Source organism: Ascaphus truei, chromosome 1, assembly GCF_040206685.1.
Source record: "Ascaphus truei isolate aAscTru1 chromosome 1, aAscTru1.hap1, whole genome shotgun sequence".
Taxonomy (NCBI): Eukaryota; Metazoa; Chordata; class Amphibia; order Anura; family Ascaphidae; genus Ascaphus; species Ascaphus truei.
Genome location: NC_134483.1, coordinates 225,447,353 through 225,467,425, shown reverse-complemented (window position 1 = coordinate 225,467,425; position 20,073 = coordinate 225,447,353). Strand labels below are relative to the sequence as shown.

Below are 20,073 nucleotides of genomic sequence, written 5' to 3'. Positions count from 1 at the left end.
GTATTACTACTGTGAAGCGCTATGTACATTAATGGCGCTATATAAATAAAGACATACAATACAATACAATACAATTATGCGATTCAGACCTTCTTGTCTTGATCCGAGCTCTCCCCCCCCCCCACCATTCCTGTACCATATGCGTGGCCATTTCTATCCAACTTTCAAAATCATCCTCACTGGCAGGGGTTGGTTTTACACCGGAGAAGATCTATAATCTCCTATAGTAATTATCCCCCCTTCTGGAGTGCATGAATTTCTTTACTAACTGTCGCATGGCTTCCGAGGAAGCTGGGGTATGGTACGTAGAGGATCGTAGCCCCCTCTCTAGCTAGGAATTCTCGGACCTTGTCTACTATAGTGTGATTTGCAGCCCTGCTATGGTCAGCGGTAGGTTTACACCCCACGTCTCATGATCCCTTCCCACAATACAATTAGGCACTTTAGCAGGGTCAATATCTTCATTACACATACACAATATATAAGGTTAGGTCCGGAAATAATTGAACACTGATACAAGTGTTGTTATTTCGGCTGTGTACCAAAATAAATTCAAGTTACAGTTAAATAATGAATATGGGCTTAAAGTGCAATCTATCAGATTTAATTTGAGGGTATTCACATCCAAATTGGAGGAAGGGTTTAGGAATTACATCTCTTTAATATGTAGCCCCCTCTTTTTCAAGGGACCAAAAGTAATTGGACAATTGACTCAAAAGCTGTTTCATGGACAGGTGTGGGCTATTCTTTCGTTATTTCATCATCAATTAAGCAGGTAAAAGGTCTGAAGTTGATTCCAGGTGTGGCATTCACTTTTGGAAGCTGTTGCTGTGAACCCACAACATGCAGTCAAAGGAGCTCTCAATGCAAGTGAAACAGGGCATCCTTAGGCTGCAAAAAAAAAGAAAATCCATCAGAGAGATAGCAGGAACATTAGGAGTGGCCAAATCAACAGTTTGGAACAGTTTGGAACATACATAAAAAAAGAACGCATTGGTGAGTTCTGCAACACAAAAAGGCCTGGACGTCCACGGAAGACAACAGTGGTGGATGATCGTAGGATCCTTTCCATGATAAAGAAAAACCCCTTCACAACATCCAGCCAAGTGAAGAACACTCTCCAGGAGGTAGGCATATCATTATCCAAGTCTACCATAAAGAGAAGACTTCACGAGAGCAAATACAGAGGGTTCACCACAAGGTGCAAACCATTCATAAGCCTCAAGAATAGAAAGGCCAGATTAGACTTTGCCAAACAATATCTAAAAAAGCCAGCCCAGTTCTGGAACAGCATTCTTTGGACAGATGAAACTAAGATCAACCTGTACCAGAATGATGGGAAGAAAAAAGTTTGGAGAAGGCTTTGAACGGCTCATGATCCGAAGCATACCACATCATCTGTAAAACATGGTGGAGGCAGTGTGATGGCATGGGCATGCATGGCTTACAATGGCACTGGGTCACTAATGTTTATTGATGATGTGACAGAAGACAGAAGCAGCAGGATGAATTTTGAAGTGTATAGGGATATATTGACTGCTCAGATTCAGCCAAATTCAGCAAAGTTGATTGGACGGCGCTTCACTTTACAGATGGACAATGACCTAAAACATACTGCGAAAGCAACCCAGGAGTTTTTTAAGGCAAAGAAGTGGAATATTCTGCAATGGCCGAGTCAATCACCTGATCTCAACCCGATCAAGCATGCATTTCACTTGCTGGAGACAAAACTTAAGGCAGAAAGACCCACGAACAAACAACAAATGAAGACAGCTGCAGTAAAGGCCTGGCAAAGCATCACAAAGGAGAAAACCCATGCGTTCCAGACTTCAAGCAGTCATTGCCTGCAAAGGATTCTCGACAAAGTATTAAAAATTAACATTTTATTTATGATTGTGTTAATCTGTCCAATTACATTTGAGCCCCTGTAATAAGGGGACTGTGTATGAAAATGGTTGCAATTCCTAAACGTTTCATACAATATTTTTGTTCAACACCTTGAATTAAAGCTGGAAGTCTGCACTTCTATTGCATCTCAGTTGTTTCATTTCAAATCCATTGTGGTGGCGTACAGAGCCCAAATTATGAAAATTGTGTCAGTGTCCAATTATTTCCAGACCTAACTGTGTATGCTAGATATACCAACCTGCCAATACTCGTCAATTTTCTCTGAGCCTCACTGGTTTGGAGTCACTGTCACTGAATTTTAGCTTCAGGAGTCTCAAACTTCAATTGACACACACACTGCAGCAGTGTGCTATGATGCCTGATCGCGGTGGCCATTTTTTTTATTGCGAACCCGGTTATAACGTGGTCTAATTCTGTGGCCCCCGAGCACCGCGTTATAAGGGGGTACAGCTGTATTTGTCTATTAGCGTCCCCATTTATACTCTATTACAGGCTAAGACTCTAATAACCCCTTCACTTCTCATTCATTCAGTAACCTTTTGTTTCAACATTGACCCTCGTTCCATCTAGATCGTAAGCTCTCATGAGCAAGACCCTCAGTACCTCTTTGTATCAGAGCATGCGTGTCTATATTTGTTTATCTAATTATGAAATCTCTGTACCCCCACTGTACACCGCTGCAGAAAATGTTGCTGCTTTACAATTAAACATTGATAATACTTATATCTCCTGAACAGAGCTTGTCATTTTAAATATAAAAATAGTGTTGAAAAGGGCAAATGGCATTCAGCGAGGACTACTGCTTTAACAGTTTTTTCCTACCCTATCAATTGCATTACTAAAGCTGGCCATGAATTTCACTGCATTGGATTTGTTTGCACTGATTCTGCTACAGTACCAACTAGAGTCCTCCTACATGTGAATAATCATGCAAAATGATACATCACCACATCATCAGTATGATCTGAAATTGTGAGAAAGTTTGCAAAGGAGCTCGGCAGAAATTGAGAAAAGCTGTCTCGTATCTGATTAGTGAACATCCAGCGGATGAAAAACGTACAGAAATGTTTTAAGTACCAATTAACATACAAAATAAATGTTATGAACAGTTTACCAGTATCGTTGACTACCTGAAATCTTTAATGTGAATATATTTGCTTTCTTAACAAACAAAGGTTTTAGCTTGGCTTACAAACTGATGTCTGTTTGTCAATTGTTTCCTTAACCCTAGGTCTTTCTGACCATACCTCATGGTGACAGAATCCTATTTCTGCACGATGCCCTCCCTGTCATAGGAGCAAATCGGAGAAACAAAACAGTATGGGGCCTATGCAGAGAGCAGCGAATTTAAAAATTGGCGAATTTATTAAAAAGTAGCTTTTTTGGAGAGTTTTAATCTCCATATGCAGAAAAGTGCGAATTCTGCTATGTTTAACATGGATGCGTGTGGCGAGTTTAAATTGGCGAGATGCGCGCTTCAGAAATGTGTTAAAACAAATTCGCGCCTTTTTTTTCCCCTTTGCAATGGCCGCGAGCGGCAGTTTTTTTTGGCGAGGCAAAACGGAGACAATCGCGCCATTTTATTGGCGCGAACAGCCGCTAGATGCCGTTCGCGCCTCTCTGCATACGGATATTTTTTAAACTGGCGAGATTGCGGTTCTCGCCAGCCGCGAGGCGAGTTTTACAAATAGAAAAGAAAAATTGGCGCGTTTTTCGGAAATCTCCATTTTCTGCTGTTTTCTGCGCGATTATCTCCAAAAAATGGCGAATTTCGAAAATTCGCTGCTCTCTGCATAGGCCCCAATATCTTAAGAGTAGTTCATCTGACACTGAATAAACTATAAATGTTTGTCAGATTAAAAAAAAAAAAATACATTGCCATTTCATTACTGTATGCTGATGTATTGTCTTGTTTGTGGCTTTATAATTTCAACTCTACTTAGTTAATAATGATTGTGTCCCTAATTTAATTCTTTGTATTAAGCAGAATGCACATCTTAAAAACGTAGACAATCCACTTCATATGCAGCTACTGGCTTATTAACTATTAGATGCACATCTAATAAACATGTGCTGCCATTAGGTGATGGTTTCATTAACAATGACAAAGTGAGATGACAAGGCTTTGGAAAGGATCTATAGCAAAAACAGTGCCGGATAGAGATCACATGATAACACAGAAAACATCTGTCAGCAAAGTTACTGGCAATCAACTTACATGATTTCAACGGTTCAAGCTAACGCTATAGATAAAGTGGTGCCTGCGACACTCCAAAATGAAATTAGCCAATTAATAAGAATAGAGTAATTTGTTAACTAGCTATGAACCAAAACACCTGCTTATCTGAAATAATAGTCCTAAATGCATTTGATAGATTTTAATTGGCCTGCTACAGTATGCTGAGACACGGGTTATGTTAATAAAACATTTCTGAGTTGAGATGTACACGGTGATATTAATGCAGTTTCATGGCATAGTACCATTTTTTAAAGACTAATTACAGTAATGGCAGAAACTTACACTTGGAGGATGCGTAAGAAAGAATTTTTTATTTTTTGCCACAAATACATTTTTGCCTAAAATTAGGGAGGAGGATTATAACACCTGTGTAATAAGGTTGTGCCTCCCAGGCTCCCTTGGATTTTATATGACGTTATATGTCAGTTTGCAGTGAGAGACATTGTTTGGGAGCGTCCAATAGATTCTTCAGTCGTCTTGTTTTGATAAAAAAGGTATGGCCAAGGTTTGAGATTGTGGAGAAGCTATAGAATTGCCCTTCCCTAATTCATATGAAAATATGATGCATGGGATATTTCGAGTTTTTTTGGGTTACCATAATTACAAGGGACGAAATAACTTTAAAGACTAAAGACTTTGGAATGTGAAGTTCACTTTATAGTATGTGTTTTTATTATGTAATCTGTTTGACAAACTTTAATACAAATAAAGGACTGAGTCCACTGTTTAACTGAGAGAAAGTAATACATCAACGTGCCATTATTTTATTACTGAAATGCATTTTGTGCGGCTGTTGTGTGTATTGTGTAGAAGGAATAATAGGCATGCATCTTTCAAAACCAATTGCACTTGATAAAAACCCCAGCAAATCCAAACCATTTATGTTTTCCTCTAAAATAACTGGTGTTTTTGCCAGGTACCATCTGCCAGAACCCTAAGCAAAGACAAATAACGGATATCTAAAGCAAATAAATAATTCAGCTTTAAATAAAAAAGTGTGTTATTTTCTCTCCCACTTGGTATTCAGGCTCCATTCCCAATCATTTCATAATGACTATATGGAGTTTCTTGTTGTTCCCCCGAGTTTCATCACACATAAAAAATAACTATAAGGAAAACATAAATGTTTGGGATTTTCTGTGTTTTTATTTAAATGTTCTATATAAATCATTATCCCGTGTCGATTCACTGCTGGATGATGACCTCCCCAATATATAATTGGGCAGGCCAGTATCCAGTGGCCTGCAGTGATATAAATATATAAATATATACAGTATATCTTAGCTGAAACTTAAGAATCTCATTATAGAGCGATACTCAAAGTGAATAAATTGTCTTCCTGTTGGCTGGATTCTTTTTTCTCCTTTTTTTTTTTAAATACTTTGGATTTTAATACTGCAAGATAAAATAAATCCAATAACACATTCTAAAAAAAAAAAAAGAGGGAAAAACCAGTTTTAACGAGACCTTGTACACGAAGCAAAGGGCTGGGAGCCTTCTGAGCAACTACAAACTAAGTAGTAGAATGCCAGACACGAGTCTTACTAACAGTCCAACTTCTAACGCACAGAACAGGTGCTATAAACGATTGGCGTTCTGTACTTACTGTACAACACAGTCTATACTTTGCGCTTAAATGTACTGAGGGTTTCCACTGGCTGCAACAATGTCCCACTGTGCAACAGGGAGGGCGAGCAGCAGATATGGCGATGTGTTCCCATTGAGACATAGGAGGTGATATATATGACACAGGGGTTGTTGAATCCGTCCTCTTGTCTCTTTCTTTTTTACTTAATAGCCTCTCCACCAACAGAAAACAGGCAGGGGTACTTACATTTCCAAAATGCTTTGATTAGGTTTCTCAATGCTAGAGTGGCCGGAAACGCATTGTATAAAATGGCCGCCATATTCACGGATAATGGTTTTGATCTTTATGCATTTCTGTGATGCCGGCCCCGACTAGCAGAGAATAATATAAAGTTTAAATCAAATTTCCCACCCCCCGCCCCCCAACCTCCATCATAGAAACATTTCTTCGGTACAGTTGTGGTGCTCTTGGTCCCTGGTCCAAGTCTTCATATTTCAAGAGACGTCACCTACATCTTGCTGGATTCAGCTTTCTGTCTTAAGGCGCGAGGCCTGCACGGTTTTTATTGTCTTTACACTGTGCTTTTCATTCCTGCTCGGAGGAGAATCATGGGCATTGGCTCCAATCAGGCTATCCTTGGATCCAGTTCCTCTCTGAAAAAGATGTAACAAACAATACGTCAGGGGTGCTCAACTCAAGTCCTCAAGCCCCCCCAATAGGTCAGGTTACCAGAATAACCAAGCTTTAGCACAGGTGGCTCAATCTGAGTCTCTGATTGAGCCACCTGTGCTGAAGCAGGGACTGATTGAGACAGTGCTGAAGCAGGGGTAGCCCTGAAAACCTGACCTGTTGGGGGGAGGGAGGGGGACTTGAGGACTGGAGTTGAGCACCCCTGCAATACGTCTAATTGTACCATTTGTCCTGGGTTTGTTTATGTACATTCTGGTACTAAAAGGAACAATTTTCTAGCAATGACTAATAATTTGATAGTCACCATGCACAGTTTCTTGGAGATCCTTAAAGAAAGGTGGGGGAACTTAGTTCCTATAAGTTCCCACACACAAAAAAAAATCCCTTTCAATCTATTAAAGATTTTAAATATGCTTAAAGATTTGATCCTTTTACAAAGAAATCGATACAAAACAACACAGCGCTTCAAAGTTGTATGGTGCAGTCTGTGATGCTTGATAAAAAAAAACCCACAACATTCAACATGCGGAAGAAGGAAAAGCTCAGTGAGTAAAGACACTGACTCTGGTAACAATGACACCGAGTTAGTTTGAAGCAGGGGAGCCTGGTTCAAATCCCCAGTGTCGGCTCCTTGTGACCTTGGGCAGTCACTTTATCTCCCTGTGCCTCAGGCACCAACATCACAGACTGTAAGCTCATCTGGGCAGGGACTGTGTCTGTAATAATTCCTATGTGCTGTGTATAGTGCACCATACTGTAATTGTGAAGTGCTTTAAGTCCCATTGGGAGAAAAGCGCTAGATGAAATAAAGTTATTATTATTATTAACATTTTTAAACAAAACTGTAATTTTAGTCAACTCCCCATATTAACGCAATGTGAGTGGCATTGGGGGAAAAAAAAGAACAACTTCAAGCCAGGCTATCACTCTATTTGGCTTCAGGATTCTCAAAATGTACACGAATTGCACACTAGAAAAGTTGCATATAACTAAATATAAAGTGAAATGACAGATGTAGGAAGTGTCATTTATGTCACTGGAGTATCGCAAAGGCTGAATGATATTTGAATTCCTTATTCTCTGACTTCCGCTTCTCCTGAGTGCAGAAAGGGGGATGAGCTCCGGTTTGTACTGCTGCCCAATCACAAACCGAAAAGCTCTCCTGATTCCTGCGACAGGTAAAGACGACCTATCAAAATCATTAACGACTGGGCACATTTTCACACGGTAACTTCTATTTCAATAGCATAACATGTAAATGTCATAGCTGCACATTACGTTTCATATATTTAATATTCTACACTGTTGCAATATAATGCCATTATCTGCAGTGTCCCATATCAAGTTTATTGCAGGACGGAAGCTTACATGATTTTTTAGTAATTAGGGATTTTTAGGAGTCACCTGCCTGAGAATTCCTCAGTGCAACTTTCATCTATTCTGTATGGTCTAGAACACATCTACAATATTGTATCTAGGAGGCACCTAATACTCAATACCTTAATTACATGCGCAGACCTTCCTAAAAGAATACATATTTAATATTCCACGAACAGGTGCAATAAATAGCAGTCAATGAGTAAATAAACTCATGCTTGCTTTGGATGCCTAAGCACAGGGCATGTCAATAACACAGGATCGCTTCAAGCACGTAATTATCCCTTCACTTAAACAGGTAAGTAAGCAATTACTTTAAAGCTAAAATAATTATAGGGCAGTTAGGAAACAGAGGCCCACACTGGATTTACTGAGCACATGAAATGGATCTGACACTCCAAGCAGGGAAAGGAGGAGTGCAGCTCCTGTTAATCTTCATGGAAGTTCATGGATCAGTCCGTATTTAACCAGTTTGACATCTTCCATAGGTTTCACCCAGAGGAAACACATACTGTATATGCAGGGCCGCCGACAGGAGACAGCTGGGACTACTGTCCCGGGCCACGTGAGTCAAGGGTCCCGGGTCCCCGTGTCGGTGATACTAACGTGTATGGTCTAATCTGAGGGCCTATCCACCCACCACCCTTCTGAGGGCCTCACATCCTGGCCCCTCTGCAGCCCTTTCTGTGCCCACCTTTCTCCACACTCGGCTCCCTCTTCTGCTGCGGCCCTAACTGCCCCACGGCCCATATCTACCCCCCTCCCACAAGCCTATAATACCTATTCCCCCAGGGCCTATACCTCCTTTTCCCTCATCCCCTTCCAGGCATATATCTTCCTCGTTCCAAACCTTCTCTCTCACCCCTCCACCCCTCCGTCCATACTTTCTCCTCTCCCCCCCGCTCCGGGAGGGAAGGGGGGCGGCACCGTACATCTGTCCTGGGCCCAAAGATGTCTGTTGTGCGTACACTACAACTACAGCAGTCCAATGCTTGCTGTGATGTAATCTCTCTCTCTCTGTCTTATAATATATATTATGTAATCACTATGTACGTACGTGTGTGTATGTGTGAAAACATTGGCAAGGAAAAGACGCTCTTATGACTAGAAATGTGAAGAAAAAAAGTCTATTGAAAAAAATAATTGAAGCTTAATGTTGGTCCCTTAAAAGTTTGCACAGTATAAAATGAATAAACTATCCTGGGATTATATATATTTAGTGCAAAAGGAATAAGGTGCACAAAAAAATCAGCAAGGATAACTAAACATGGAACATTGAATGCTGCCGCAAAGTTTTAGACTATACACAAAGTCAGTAAATATACCCCTGAAGAAGTCTAATATCGGATTAAATGCGTAGGGTTAAGGCCCTTCTGATGACCTAATATTGAGTCCAAGATTGACTTTTACTATATATCCTTATTTGCTAAAGTACTAATCAGTACTAAGGACTGCTTCAGAAGTTTCTCTGACGTCCCAATCTCACTACCATCGTGAGATTGGGCTGACTCAGAGGAGGAGAAGGAGATCAGAAGCTGCTGCAGCTGTGTTTGTACTCCTGTAATGTTCCTCATGGATTCCTGATTCCGAAGCAAGTCCCACATAGCAAAGATAGGATTTTTATCCTGGCATGCCTGATTTCACTGCTACATTGTAAGTGGCTGTCTCTCTTGCGCTATATTTGCAAATACAGATTTACTTCACCATATTGGCATCTTCTTTCTTCCTAGGCTTGGACACTCTGTCGGATTCGATACTCTATGTCCCCTGGCTGTAGTCATATTCAGACTACATTGTTTCTTGTTTGTCCCATTCCCATATATATATATATATATATATATAGTTCTGCAAATCACTCTGGATTTACCAACCTGTTGTGTAGAAGGACCGCTGGAGCAATGAGCATCTGAGGCACGTGTCACAGGCAGTGGAGGCACAAGATCATTTTTAGGACTGCAAACAAGAGATGTGATTTCATAGCATCCAATAAATGGAACACAACATGAACATGACTTAAATCGGCAGCAGGAATGAAAGCAGTTTATTTCATTTATTTTCTAGATCCAATTGTCTTTAATATTAAAGTATGAAATGAAGATCACTAAAGCACCGATGTCAGAATGCGCATAAGTACTTTTCTTATATCCCCCTAATTCCTCCTTGACTCCATCCATAGAATCACATAATCTTCTCCCTGTTTATCATCAATGTTAACTTGGAAGTTGTACAAATAAGTTAAAAAGCTCTAATTGAGACATTTCACTTGGCTACCCCATCTCTTCCAAACCCCCCTTCCTGTCTTTGTTCCTCTCTGCTATAACAGGCAAATCCATCATGATTGTAATGCAAAGAGGTAGATATTCAAGTGGAACTTACTTGACTTCTGACAGAACTGATTTATCTCCATCAGAGCACTGGGAGCGTCTGTACTGGCGGAAGCTGCGAGGTGAGTGGGAGTGTCTGATACGAATAGGATCGCCTTGAGTCCTGCAAAAAAACATGTCCGAGACATATGTCAATGTCTGCTTCTACAAAGCAATAGACCTTGCACAATCAATATGTTTTAACGCCCTTAGGAACTACATAAAGATCATTTTATGTCACAAAACCTAATTATCAGTTGTATCTCAGTGACAGCACAAACAGTCCAACAAAGGTATGTGACAGTTATCTTAGTAGATAATAGATATTTGTGGAGTGAAATACATTACTTGTTACATTTTTAATTAGAGTAATTGCAAGGATTACACCCACGTATATGCATTTCTAACACACACACACCACACACACACTACCTAATATGAGATCAGAAATATGATCATACTGAATGTACAGTATATTTATACATACACACACACATATATATATATATGTGTGTGTGTAAAGCAGAAAATAGCCGTGTTAGTCCAGTTGCGATAGTGCAGAATAAATGAGTTCTTCAGTATTAGGTGATACCTTTTTTATTGGACTAACAATTTATGTCATAGGACAAGCTTTTGAGAGTTCTCCTCTCTTCTTCAGGTCTAGCAATACTGATATACAAAGGATTCAATGGCTAAAACAGTGTAGAGAGAGGGGGAAAAAAACAAAACAAAAAAAACAGATATTTACTGTAGATAAGGTAGGGTGTTAAGTGTTTGAAGCCAGGGGACAGTGTCAAAGAAAGGTGGGGAGGGGAAGGGATGCTGGGGGGGAGAGAAAGTGTGGATAAGAATTGAGGCAAGCAGGATAATTACAAACAATTTTGATAGGGTGTGAGAAAACCCATGTCCGCATTAAGTCCTTTGGTTTTGGTGTCAAAGAGTCTTATCATTCTGAGTTCAAATGTTTTCCGTTCTTGGGTGCTTTTAAACATTCCATTGAGGATTTTGATTTTTAAATCATTTATGGAATGATCTGGTTGTGAGAAGTGATGTCCCACAGGTGAGCAGTATCTTCCTTCTTCGTGATGGAGTATAGAGTGTCTGTGCATATTCATTCTTCCTTGTAGTTTTTGGCTGGTTTCCCCAATGTAGCAACCTTGGTCACATTTGTTGCACTGAATCATATACACTATTTTCCTGGATGTGCAGCTGTATGATCCTTTAACATTGAATGTTCTATGGTTGTGACTGGCTGTGAGATCTTGGCAAATGTGTTTGCAGAGTTTGCAGCGTTTGTTGCTGCACGGTTTTGTGCCATTATCCATGTCTTTAAAATCGTTGTGAAGTTTTCTGCTGACTAATTTCTGTTTGAGGTTTGGTGGTTGCCGGAATGCAAGAATGGGAGGTTTGGGAAAGATTTATTTTAATGTCGCATCCTCTGTCAGCATGGGTTGAGATCTTTGATTATTTTTCGGATACCCTCTAGAGTAGGGTTGTATGTGGTCACTAGTGGTATGCGTGTGGTAGGTTCTTTCTGTCTGTATTGTAGCAGGTGTTCTCGTGGGGCTTTTAGTGCAGATGTAATAGTTTTGGCAATGGTCTCTGGTTTGTATCCCTTCTGTCTGAACGATTCGGTCAGGGTTGTGAGATGCCTGTTTCTGTCTTCAGTGTCAGAGCATATGCGGTGGTATCTTATAGCCTGGCTGTGTATGATACCTTGTTTTGTATGAGTGGTATGGAAGCTGGAGTTGTGGAGGTAACTGCATCTGTCAGTTGGTTTCTTGTATACAGATGTGTGTAGTTTGCCATCTTTCAGTGTTACTGTAGTATCTAGAAAGTTTATTAGGTTTGCCGAATAATCAATTTTGAGTTTAATTGATGGATGCAATGGGTACCAAGTTGGCACCGCAATATGCCAACCTTTTCATGGCAAATCTTGAACAAAGATTCCTAACTACATGCCTCCACAACCCCTACAAATACTACAGATACATTGATGACCTGTTTATAATATGGACAGAGGGTGAAGAAAACCTAAAACAATTCCACGAGTCCCTGAACTCATTCCATCCATCAATTAAACTCAAAATGGATTATTCAGCAAACCTAATAAACTTTCTAGATACTACAGTAACACTGAAAGATGGCAAACTAGACACATCTGTATACAATAAACCAACTGATAGATGCAGTTACCTCCACAACTCCAGCTTCCATCCCACTCATACAAAACAAGGTATCATACACAGCCAGGCTATAAGATACCACCGCATATGCCCTGATACTGAAGACAGAAACAGACATCTCACAACCCTGACCGAATCGTTCAGACAGAAGGGATACAAACCAAAGACCATTGCCAAAACTATTACATCTGCACTAAAAGCCCCACGAGAACACCTGCTACACATTTGGCAAGATCCCACAGCCAGTCACAACCATAGAACATTCAATGTTAAAGGATCATACAGCGGCACATCCAGGAATTTAGTGTATATGATTCAGTGCAACAAATGTGACCAAGGTTGCTACATTGGGGAAACCAGCCAAAAACTACAAGGAAGAATGAATATGCACAGACACTCTATACTCCATCACGAAGAAGGAAGATACTGCTCACCTGTGGGACATCACTTCTCACAACCAGATCATTCCATAAATGATTTAAAAATCAAAATCCTCAATGGAATGTTTAAAAGCACCCAAGAACGGAAAACATTTGAACTCAGAATGATAAGACTCTTTGACACCAAAACCAAAGGACTTAATGTGGACATGGGTTTTCTCACACCCTATCAAAATTGTTTGTAATTATCCTGCTTGCCTCAATTCTTATCCACACTTTCTCTCCCCCCCAGTATCCCTTCCCCTCCCCACCTTTCTTTGACACTGTCCCCTGGCTTCAAACACTTAACACCCTACCTTATCTACAGTAAATATCTGTTGTTTTTTTTTTTCCCCTCTCTCTACACTGTTTTAGCCATTGAACCCTTTGTATATCAGTATTGCTTGACCTGAAGAAGAGAGGAGAACTCTCGAAAGCTTGTCCTATGACATAAATTGTTAGTCCAATAAAAAAGGTATCACCTAATACTGAAGAACTCATTTATTCTGCACTATATATGTGTATATATATATATATATACACATACATACAGTAGATCGGCACTCTGCTCAAAACAATGGCAGCTAATAATAAAGTCAAGAGGACAGGCACTCACCAATAAGAAAGTGGTTTGATGAGTGGATTACATTAAGCATTCATGTTGTCGGCGAGTGCCTGACCCTCGGCCCTTTTATATAAATGATATATGTGCTTGCGCTGTGTGTAACTAAACATACTTACTTCACCATATTTGGCAATCTATTTTATTCCTAGGTCTCACCCCGTTTTGGATTCTACAGATTGGACTTTCATGGCATCATATCTCTACATGTGTTTATTATTTTAAACACTATTTACAGTGGTTTGCGCCCTTTGTTTTTTCTTCCCATATATATATATATATATGCAAATGTAAATACAACTGTATGCTCATCTGCATGTCTTAGGCAGGTCTGCAACCCCGCCTTTCCCCATTATCACCCAGCACACAGCACTTCCATTGCAGCAAGGGATTCTGGGAAATGACATGCAAATGAGCACTCAGTGCCACTTTTTGCTTCAAAAACCATTTTTAACATGGTTCCTTATAGGCTTAAGCTTGCTGCATGGTCACAGCTTTGAGCACAGCCAGGGTTAAGGTGCATACCCAGAAAACCCACCCACAGACAGCTATTTCGACCTTAATGGGTCTCATCAGTGTGGGGTTGGTTAACTGGGTATGCAGAGAAGCTAAAGGATGGGGTTTACCATACTGTATATATATATATATATAGTCCATTGGCACTTAACAGCGTGCCCTAAATTTCCCAGAAAACACTATTATTTTCCATTTATTATTGTATTGCAGCACCCCAAACGAGAGCAGTGAAACCTCAGCCACTGACATAACTGTTTCACCAAGTGGCACTATATTTGGCCGTGTACATTGTCATTGGCAAAGCATTCCATTTCTCAGCTGGCTAATTAGTAACAGGAAGCTTCCTATTAGTTCCTAAACTGCCACCCCAGGGCCTGTGGTAGATTTAGCCTTGATACATACAATACTGCTTACTCTGATACTTCTCTAAATTGCACAGCAGGTGGCACTTTAAAAGCAGCAGCACTAGATCATTTATATGTAAAGGATTCAAAAGGTGCAACATTTATTACTCCAGAGATTATGTATTAAATCACAATAACACTGGCATATATTGTCTATATGACCAACAACAAAACTCAACTACATTTATTAATTTCTATAATGGCAGATAAACTATGGAAACTGGGCACAAGACATTATTTTACACTGTTCTGTTTGTTTTTAAAGGTGCGCTCTGTGAGTTCCAGAATGAAGATTTGTTTTTTAAATAATTGCCCCTGGCACAAATGTAGATAGCGGTCACATACATATGATTGGGAAATGTTGCAAAGGCATAAACCATAAGTATCCAAAAGCCATTTTTCCCATCCACAAACTGATTCAGTGAGTTGTACTCCAAAGGGTTTTGAGCGCTCCGGATGCAATTCTACATACGCCGAAGAGGCCAGTCGGGCAATTTTCGGCCAAAAATCCCTTTAGACTTCAATGGAGATTTTCAGCCGAAAAAGGCCTGAGCGGCCACTTTGCCATTTAAAGAATTAACCCCCTTTGTGTACAGCTCCTTTTTTGCTTAGTAACAATCTTACAGTATACACAGGAAAATATAGGAACTTTCCATGGCAAGTTAACTTACTCTATTTTCATGTATGGAATTTCCTTTAATTGTTCGTGAGAAAAGCCTGAGGTGTCAATCAGTTCTTTCCTGAAAAAGAAATAGCGCTGTTCAGATCTAAGCAGTAATTAAAACAAAAGTTCCCTTTCATACCAGGATTTGCACCCTCCCACCACCCTTCTGAAAATAACTACAATGCAATTTAAATCAGTAGTCGAGATCCAAAAAAACAGCTGTTAACATTATTTTCCGTAACTAAAGCTCTCTGTCTGACGGCTGCTAACTACTCTAGCGTGAATGTCAGCTCCGGGGCTCTGTTCCAGGCGCTGGTGCGCTCCCGTACTGACTCTGACACTGTTGCTACTGGGCGTGTAGCAGAGTTAAGCTCCCAGGGGGCCCTGAGCGGGGGACTCAGCTCTGTATCCTCCCATATGGTTTCCTTTACACGTAACCTCATTTAGTGCATGTTGGTTTTTATTTACAGGTGCACTAGCATATATATATATATATATATATATATATATATATATATATATATATATATATATATATATATATATATATGTGTATATATATATATATATATATGTGTATATATATATATATATATATATATATATATATATATTCAAAAAATAAATAGACAATACCGTTCTGTGGCTAACGAAATGCTTTTATTTGTGCGAGCTTTCGAGATACACTGATCTCTTCTTCCGGCGATGTTACAATGAATGAAGCAAGCAAGGGGTTTACTTAAAAACAGTGTCTCTTGGAATGTTATCTGTGCTGGTCCTTCCGGAAGAAGAGATCAGTGTATCTCGAAAGCTCGCACAAATAAAAGCATTTCGTTAGCCACAGAACGGTATCATCTATTTATTTTTTGATTATCGATGCTCGGCTAACACGGTACTGATACCTCTACATGAATATATATATATATATATATATATCAGGTAATAAAGAACCATAGGCACTCCGTCTGAATAGAAAAAATGGGTGCAAATCCTGTACAAATAAATAGGCAATACGATACCGCACGTGGACGAATATCAGAGGCAGCACTCCAAATGAATATCAAAAATCCTGTATTATTCAACAAAACATCATATCGTCCACGTGCGGTATCGTATTGCCTATATATATATATATATTGTAATACTTTCATTTTCAGACTACTTTTTTTTTGGTTGGACCCCACCCGACAAGATACTTCATCAGCTAATCAGTTATACAGTCTAGACTCTAGAACACGGGTGGCCAAATCCAGTCCTGAAGGGCCACCAACAGGTCAGGTCTTCATGATATTCCTGCTTCAGCAGAGGTGGAACCACCTGTGCTGAAGCAGGGATATCCTGAAAACCTGACCTGTTGGTGGCCCTTAAGGACTGGAGTTGGCCACCCGTGGTCTAGAAAATAGACCCTTTCAAAGGGTGATGTTAAGATAGCAACAAACACTACACCCACTGTGGAAAATAAGTCAAAGTTAATAAGCACGTGGTACAAAGTTAATAAGCACGTGGTACAAAGTTAATAAGCACGTGGTTAATAAGCACGTGCCACTTCTTTTCTTTGCACCAATGTTATGTACAATTATAAGCTAAACATTTACAACAATCAGAAAGCCTAAGCCCTTCATTCAGTGTCACACTTATACACTGTATATATCATGTTCCCCACCCTTACAGTCAGCCAAACATCTAAGGACATTATTGGTAAAGAAGTACTTCAGCCATATACACTAGAAGTACTGTAAACTGTGACAAACACTGGTAACAGATCAAAAAAAAATCAGCATTCAAAATTGTAATCGAAATAGACCAGGTGAGGATAACTCTCTCCAAACTACCCAGGGCCAGGGAAACCTCCCCAATGTTAGTGCCACTCTCCACAAAATGAATCACCCCTCTCTAACCTGTCAATGTTTAGTGAGCTTTATCTTGTTCAAGAGGACCACCCTCTCCAATGACATAACTGTTACATTTTGCCACAATGCATCATCATTTTTAGGTCAGTAACTGTTACGTCAGGCAGGTTAGGGTGATGTACCAGATTTTCAAAACGAAAAACCGGGACACATTAAAGCATTATTTATACAATAATCACATCGCTAAAAAATAAATATTATAATGGTATTTGTCTAATAGCTTCTCCATGTATGCTGTATTATTAATTTTCCCTCCCCCCCATTCTCTCAGTCCCTTCCGTCTATTCTCTCCCTTCTCTCCCCTCCCCCCACTCTCTCTCTGCCTTCCCTCCTCCCATTCTATTTCTCCCTTCTGTCCATTCTCTCTCACTCTTTCTTCCCTCCCCCATTCTCTCTCGCCCTTCCCTCCCCCCATTTTATCTCTTCCCTAATCCATTCTCTCTTCCACCACCCATTATCTCTCTTCCTCCCCCATTCCCATTCTCTTTCTCCCTTCCATCCATTCTCACGCTTCCTTTCCTCCCTCATTCTCTCTCTCCCTTCCATCCATTCTCTCTCTCCCTTTCCTCTCTCTCTCTTCCCTTCCCCATTTAATCTCTCCCTTCCCTTCCATATTCTCTCTCCCTCTCCCACCCCCCATTATCTCTCTACCTCCCCCATTCTCTCCCTCCCCCCATTCTCTCCTTTTCCTCCTCCATTCTCTCTCTCCCTTCTGTCCATTCTCTCTCCCCCTTCCGTCCATTCTCTCTCTCAGTTCCCTCCCCCATTCTCTCTCCCTTCCCTCCCCATTCTCTCTCTCCCTTCCCTCCCCCATTCTATCTCTCCCCTCCCGCCCATTCTCTCTCCCTTCTGTCCATTCTCTCTCTCTCCCTTCCGTCCATTCACTCACTCCGTTCCGTTCCCTCCCCCCATTTTCTCCCTTCTCCCCACCATTCTCTCTCTCCCCTCTCCCCACCATTCTCTGTCATTTACAATACAGTTTAAGACGACAATTCTTCTGTGTAACCTATGGGCGGGTTTATAAATCAGCATCTGGATGGAAATGTGCTATTTTCCACAATGTACAACGTGACAAATATATTTGTGCATCATTTGGTAAATGTAATGATCTCTGTGTTGCTTGAATCCCTAAAAATATTAGAAAACCATACTTACTGAATGTGTTTCCATAATTCTTCCTTTGCTTGTACATCTGGGCTTCTCCTGTCATACAACAAATACAACAATGTGATTATTTACTTTCATTTGACACGTTACATTTTGCACACAGCATCGCCAAAATGAAGTGTGCATATATAAAACTTAATGCAATGACAATATAACTACAATGTATAATGTGCACAAAGTATGGGAGGAACTAGATAAACTTGTAGGGTGGTGAATAATGCAGCAGACAAGACTTAGGCCGCGAGTATAGTGCCCGCGAAGGCGACGCGTGACGTCAGCCGTCGCCGCTAGCAAAAATTGTGTTTCGCTTTGCGGCGGCGGCGCGGACGACCAGGCCATTGATTGGTTCAGGGGCTGTCACATGAGGCGACAGCCCCTGAAACATCAAATATTCCCGGCTTCAAAAAATCGCGTCGCCACGGCGCTTTGTCGCCGTCGCGCTTACTATAAGTGCACACAGCGGCGGCGACAATGCATTTGTTTTCGGTGATGTCGCGTCGCCGGCACTATAAGTGCGGCCTTAGGCTGCGTCCATGTCACGGGAGACCACCTACTAACACCTTTTTTACCAGGATCATTTCACTGAGCGAAACACGTAATGAAATAAATTTTTATTTATTCACTTAAAATAGGCAAACTTACACAAAATACAGATAAAAGCACACTTACTTGGGACTAGGGAAACAAAACTATACTGTCCTAGGCGCAAAACTTCAACATCCAAAAGTTTACCCCTTAATAGTCTTGAAACTGCAAAAGATTTCAGGCAGACTTTCAGGCAGAGCCTTGCTTCTTTCTCGCTGGAAACGCTTTAAAAACCTTTTCAGATTTACTTGGGGAACTCTCAGAGGACTTAGAGAACTGCCAGATTTCAGCTGCATAAGGGTTTTTAAAACCTCGGAAAAAAAACCTCTCCCTATCAGGGGCCTAAGAGATTTCCCTAGCAACCAATCTGAGACTACTAAACAGGGTTTCTTAACCCTCTGACTGTCCGCAGGGCAGGTGACATATGGTCCCTCTGCCTCTGCTTTCCCCTATGCCTCCCACGGTGACTGACTCCTGCCTGGCTGGGGTAGGCCACATGGACATGCCCATGCATCCTTTGATCTGAGGATGTGGGTGCTTCACTTAGCCACCCTGAACAAATGCCTCTCACACCTCTATATCCTGGACTGCCTTTGAAGCTAGAAGGCTGGGTAGCAATCATGCCTCCTATGCAAATTGGCTAAGGTTTGCACAAGCATATGTTTCAATACACTTTGCTAATAAAATATACCTTACACTCTGCAAAACCTGACTTACATTTTAATAAAAAAACTCTCAACTTTGTCACCTAGCTGGAGTACTCAGTGACCCCTCATACTAGGGAGCCCGGTACCGTTCTGGGGATACCATACACTCCTATGTTACCTAGGGACCCTTCCCATCCCTGTGCCTCATTTACAGTGCATCAAACATATATACTTTTATTAAATGTACCCTTTAATAAAATATGCTGTGAAACTGTGTTTGGTGTTAAAATGTCTAAGATCCCCTTTCTGGCGTCAGGGATAGAATAAGAATACATCCTCTCTATTCTTACTAGCCTTATCCCTGACACACTGTCTGACTTTACATTTAGCACACAAATAAAAGCCTCACAGCTTTATCACATAGCTGGGGCACCCCCTGAACCCTTATACCGGGTCTGGGTGACTGGGGGCCTTTACTGAGTGTCCCCATTAATCTAGGGACCCCTTGACTGTTTCAGGGATACCTCACATCCCTATGCCCCGTTTTAGCTTTCTGGTCTGTGCTGAAGCAGGGAAACCCTGTGGTGAGTCGCACAAGCGTTTTCAAGGGGAGATATTACAGGGACCATGTGGCTACATGCATCCAGGCATCTGACCTGATTCCTGGGTTCCTTTTTAGGGGAACCAGCCACTCTAGGCCCCGTCTAAATAGATACACTCTGCTAACACTTTCCCCGTAAAACCCCCCTTGAAACTCATACCACAGCCCCCTCTGCTTGCTGGCACTC

The 20,073-nt window shown here is 40.9% G+C and overlaps 1 protein-coding gene across 3 annotated transcripts in view; it reads right to left on the bottom strand.

The window, feature by feature from the left end:
* Nucleotides 1-3,644: 3,644 nt before the first annotated feature.
* EPB41L4A (erythrocyte membrane protein band 4.1 like 4A) overlaps nucleotides 3,645-20,073 on the bottom strand; it is a 403,094-nt gene continuing 386,665 nt past the window's right edge. Inside the window, exons 16-20 of one of the 3 annotated variants that reach the window (XM_075601711.1) lie at nucleotides 18,042-18,089; nucleotides 14,984-15,052; nucleotides 10,179-10,289; nucleotides 9,674-9,755; nucleotides 3,645-6,388 (exon numbers count right to left, since the gene is read on the bottom strand). In XM_075601711.1, coding sequence (XP_075457826.1) covers nucleotides 6,260-6,388; nucleotides 9,674-9,755; nucleotides 10,179-10,289; nucleotides 14,984-15,052; nucleotides 18,042-18,089 — 439 coding nt within the window. In that variant the 3' untranslated portion in view covers nucleotides 3,645-6,259. The remainder of the gene's footprint in view (nucleotides 6,389-9,673; nucleotides 9,756-10,178; nucleotides 10,290-14,983; nucleotides 15,053-18,041; nucleotides 18,090-20,073) is intronic. The other 2 variants (XM_075601703.1, XM_075601694.1) reach the window with 2 other exon arrangements.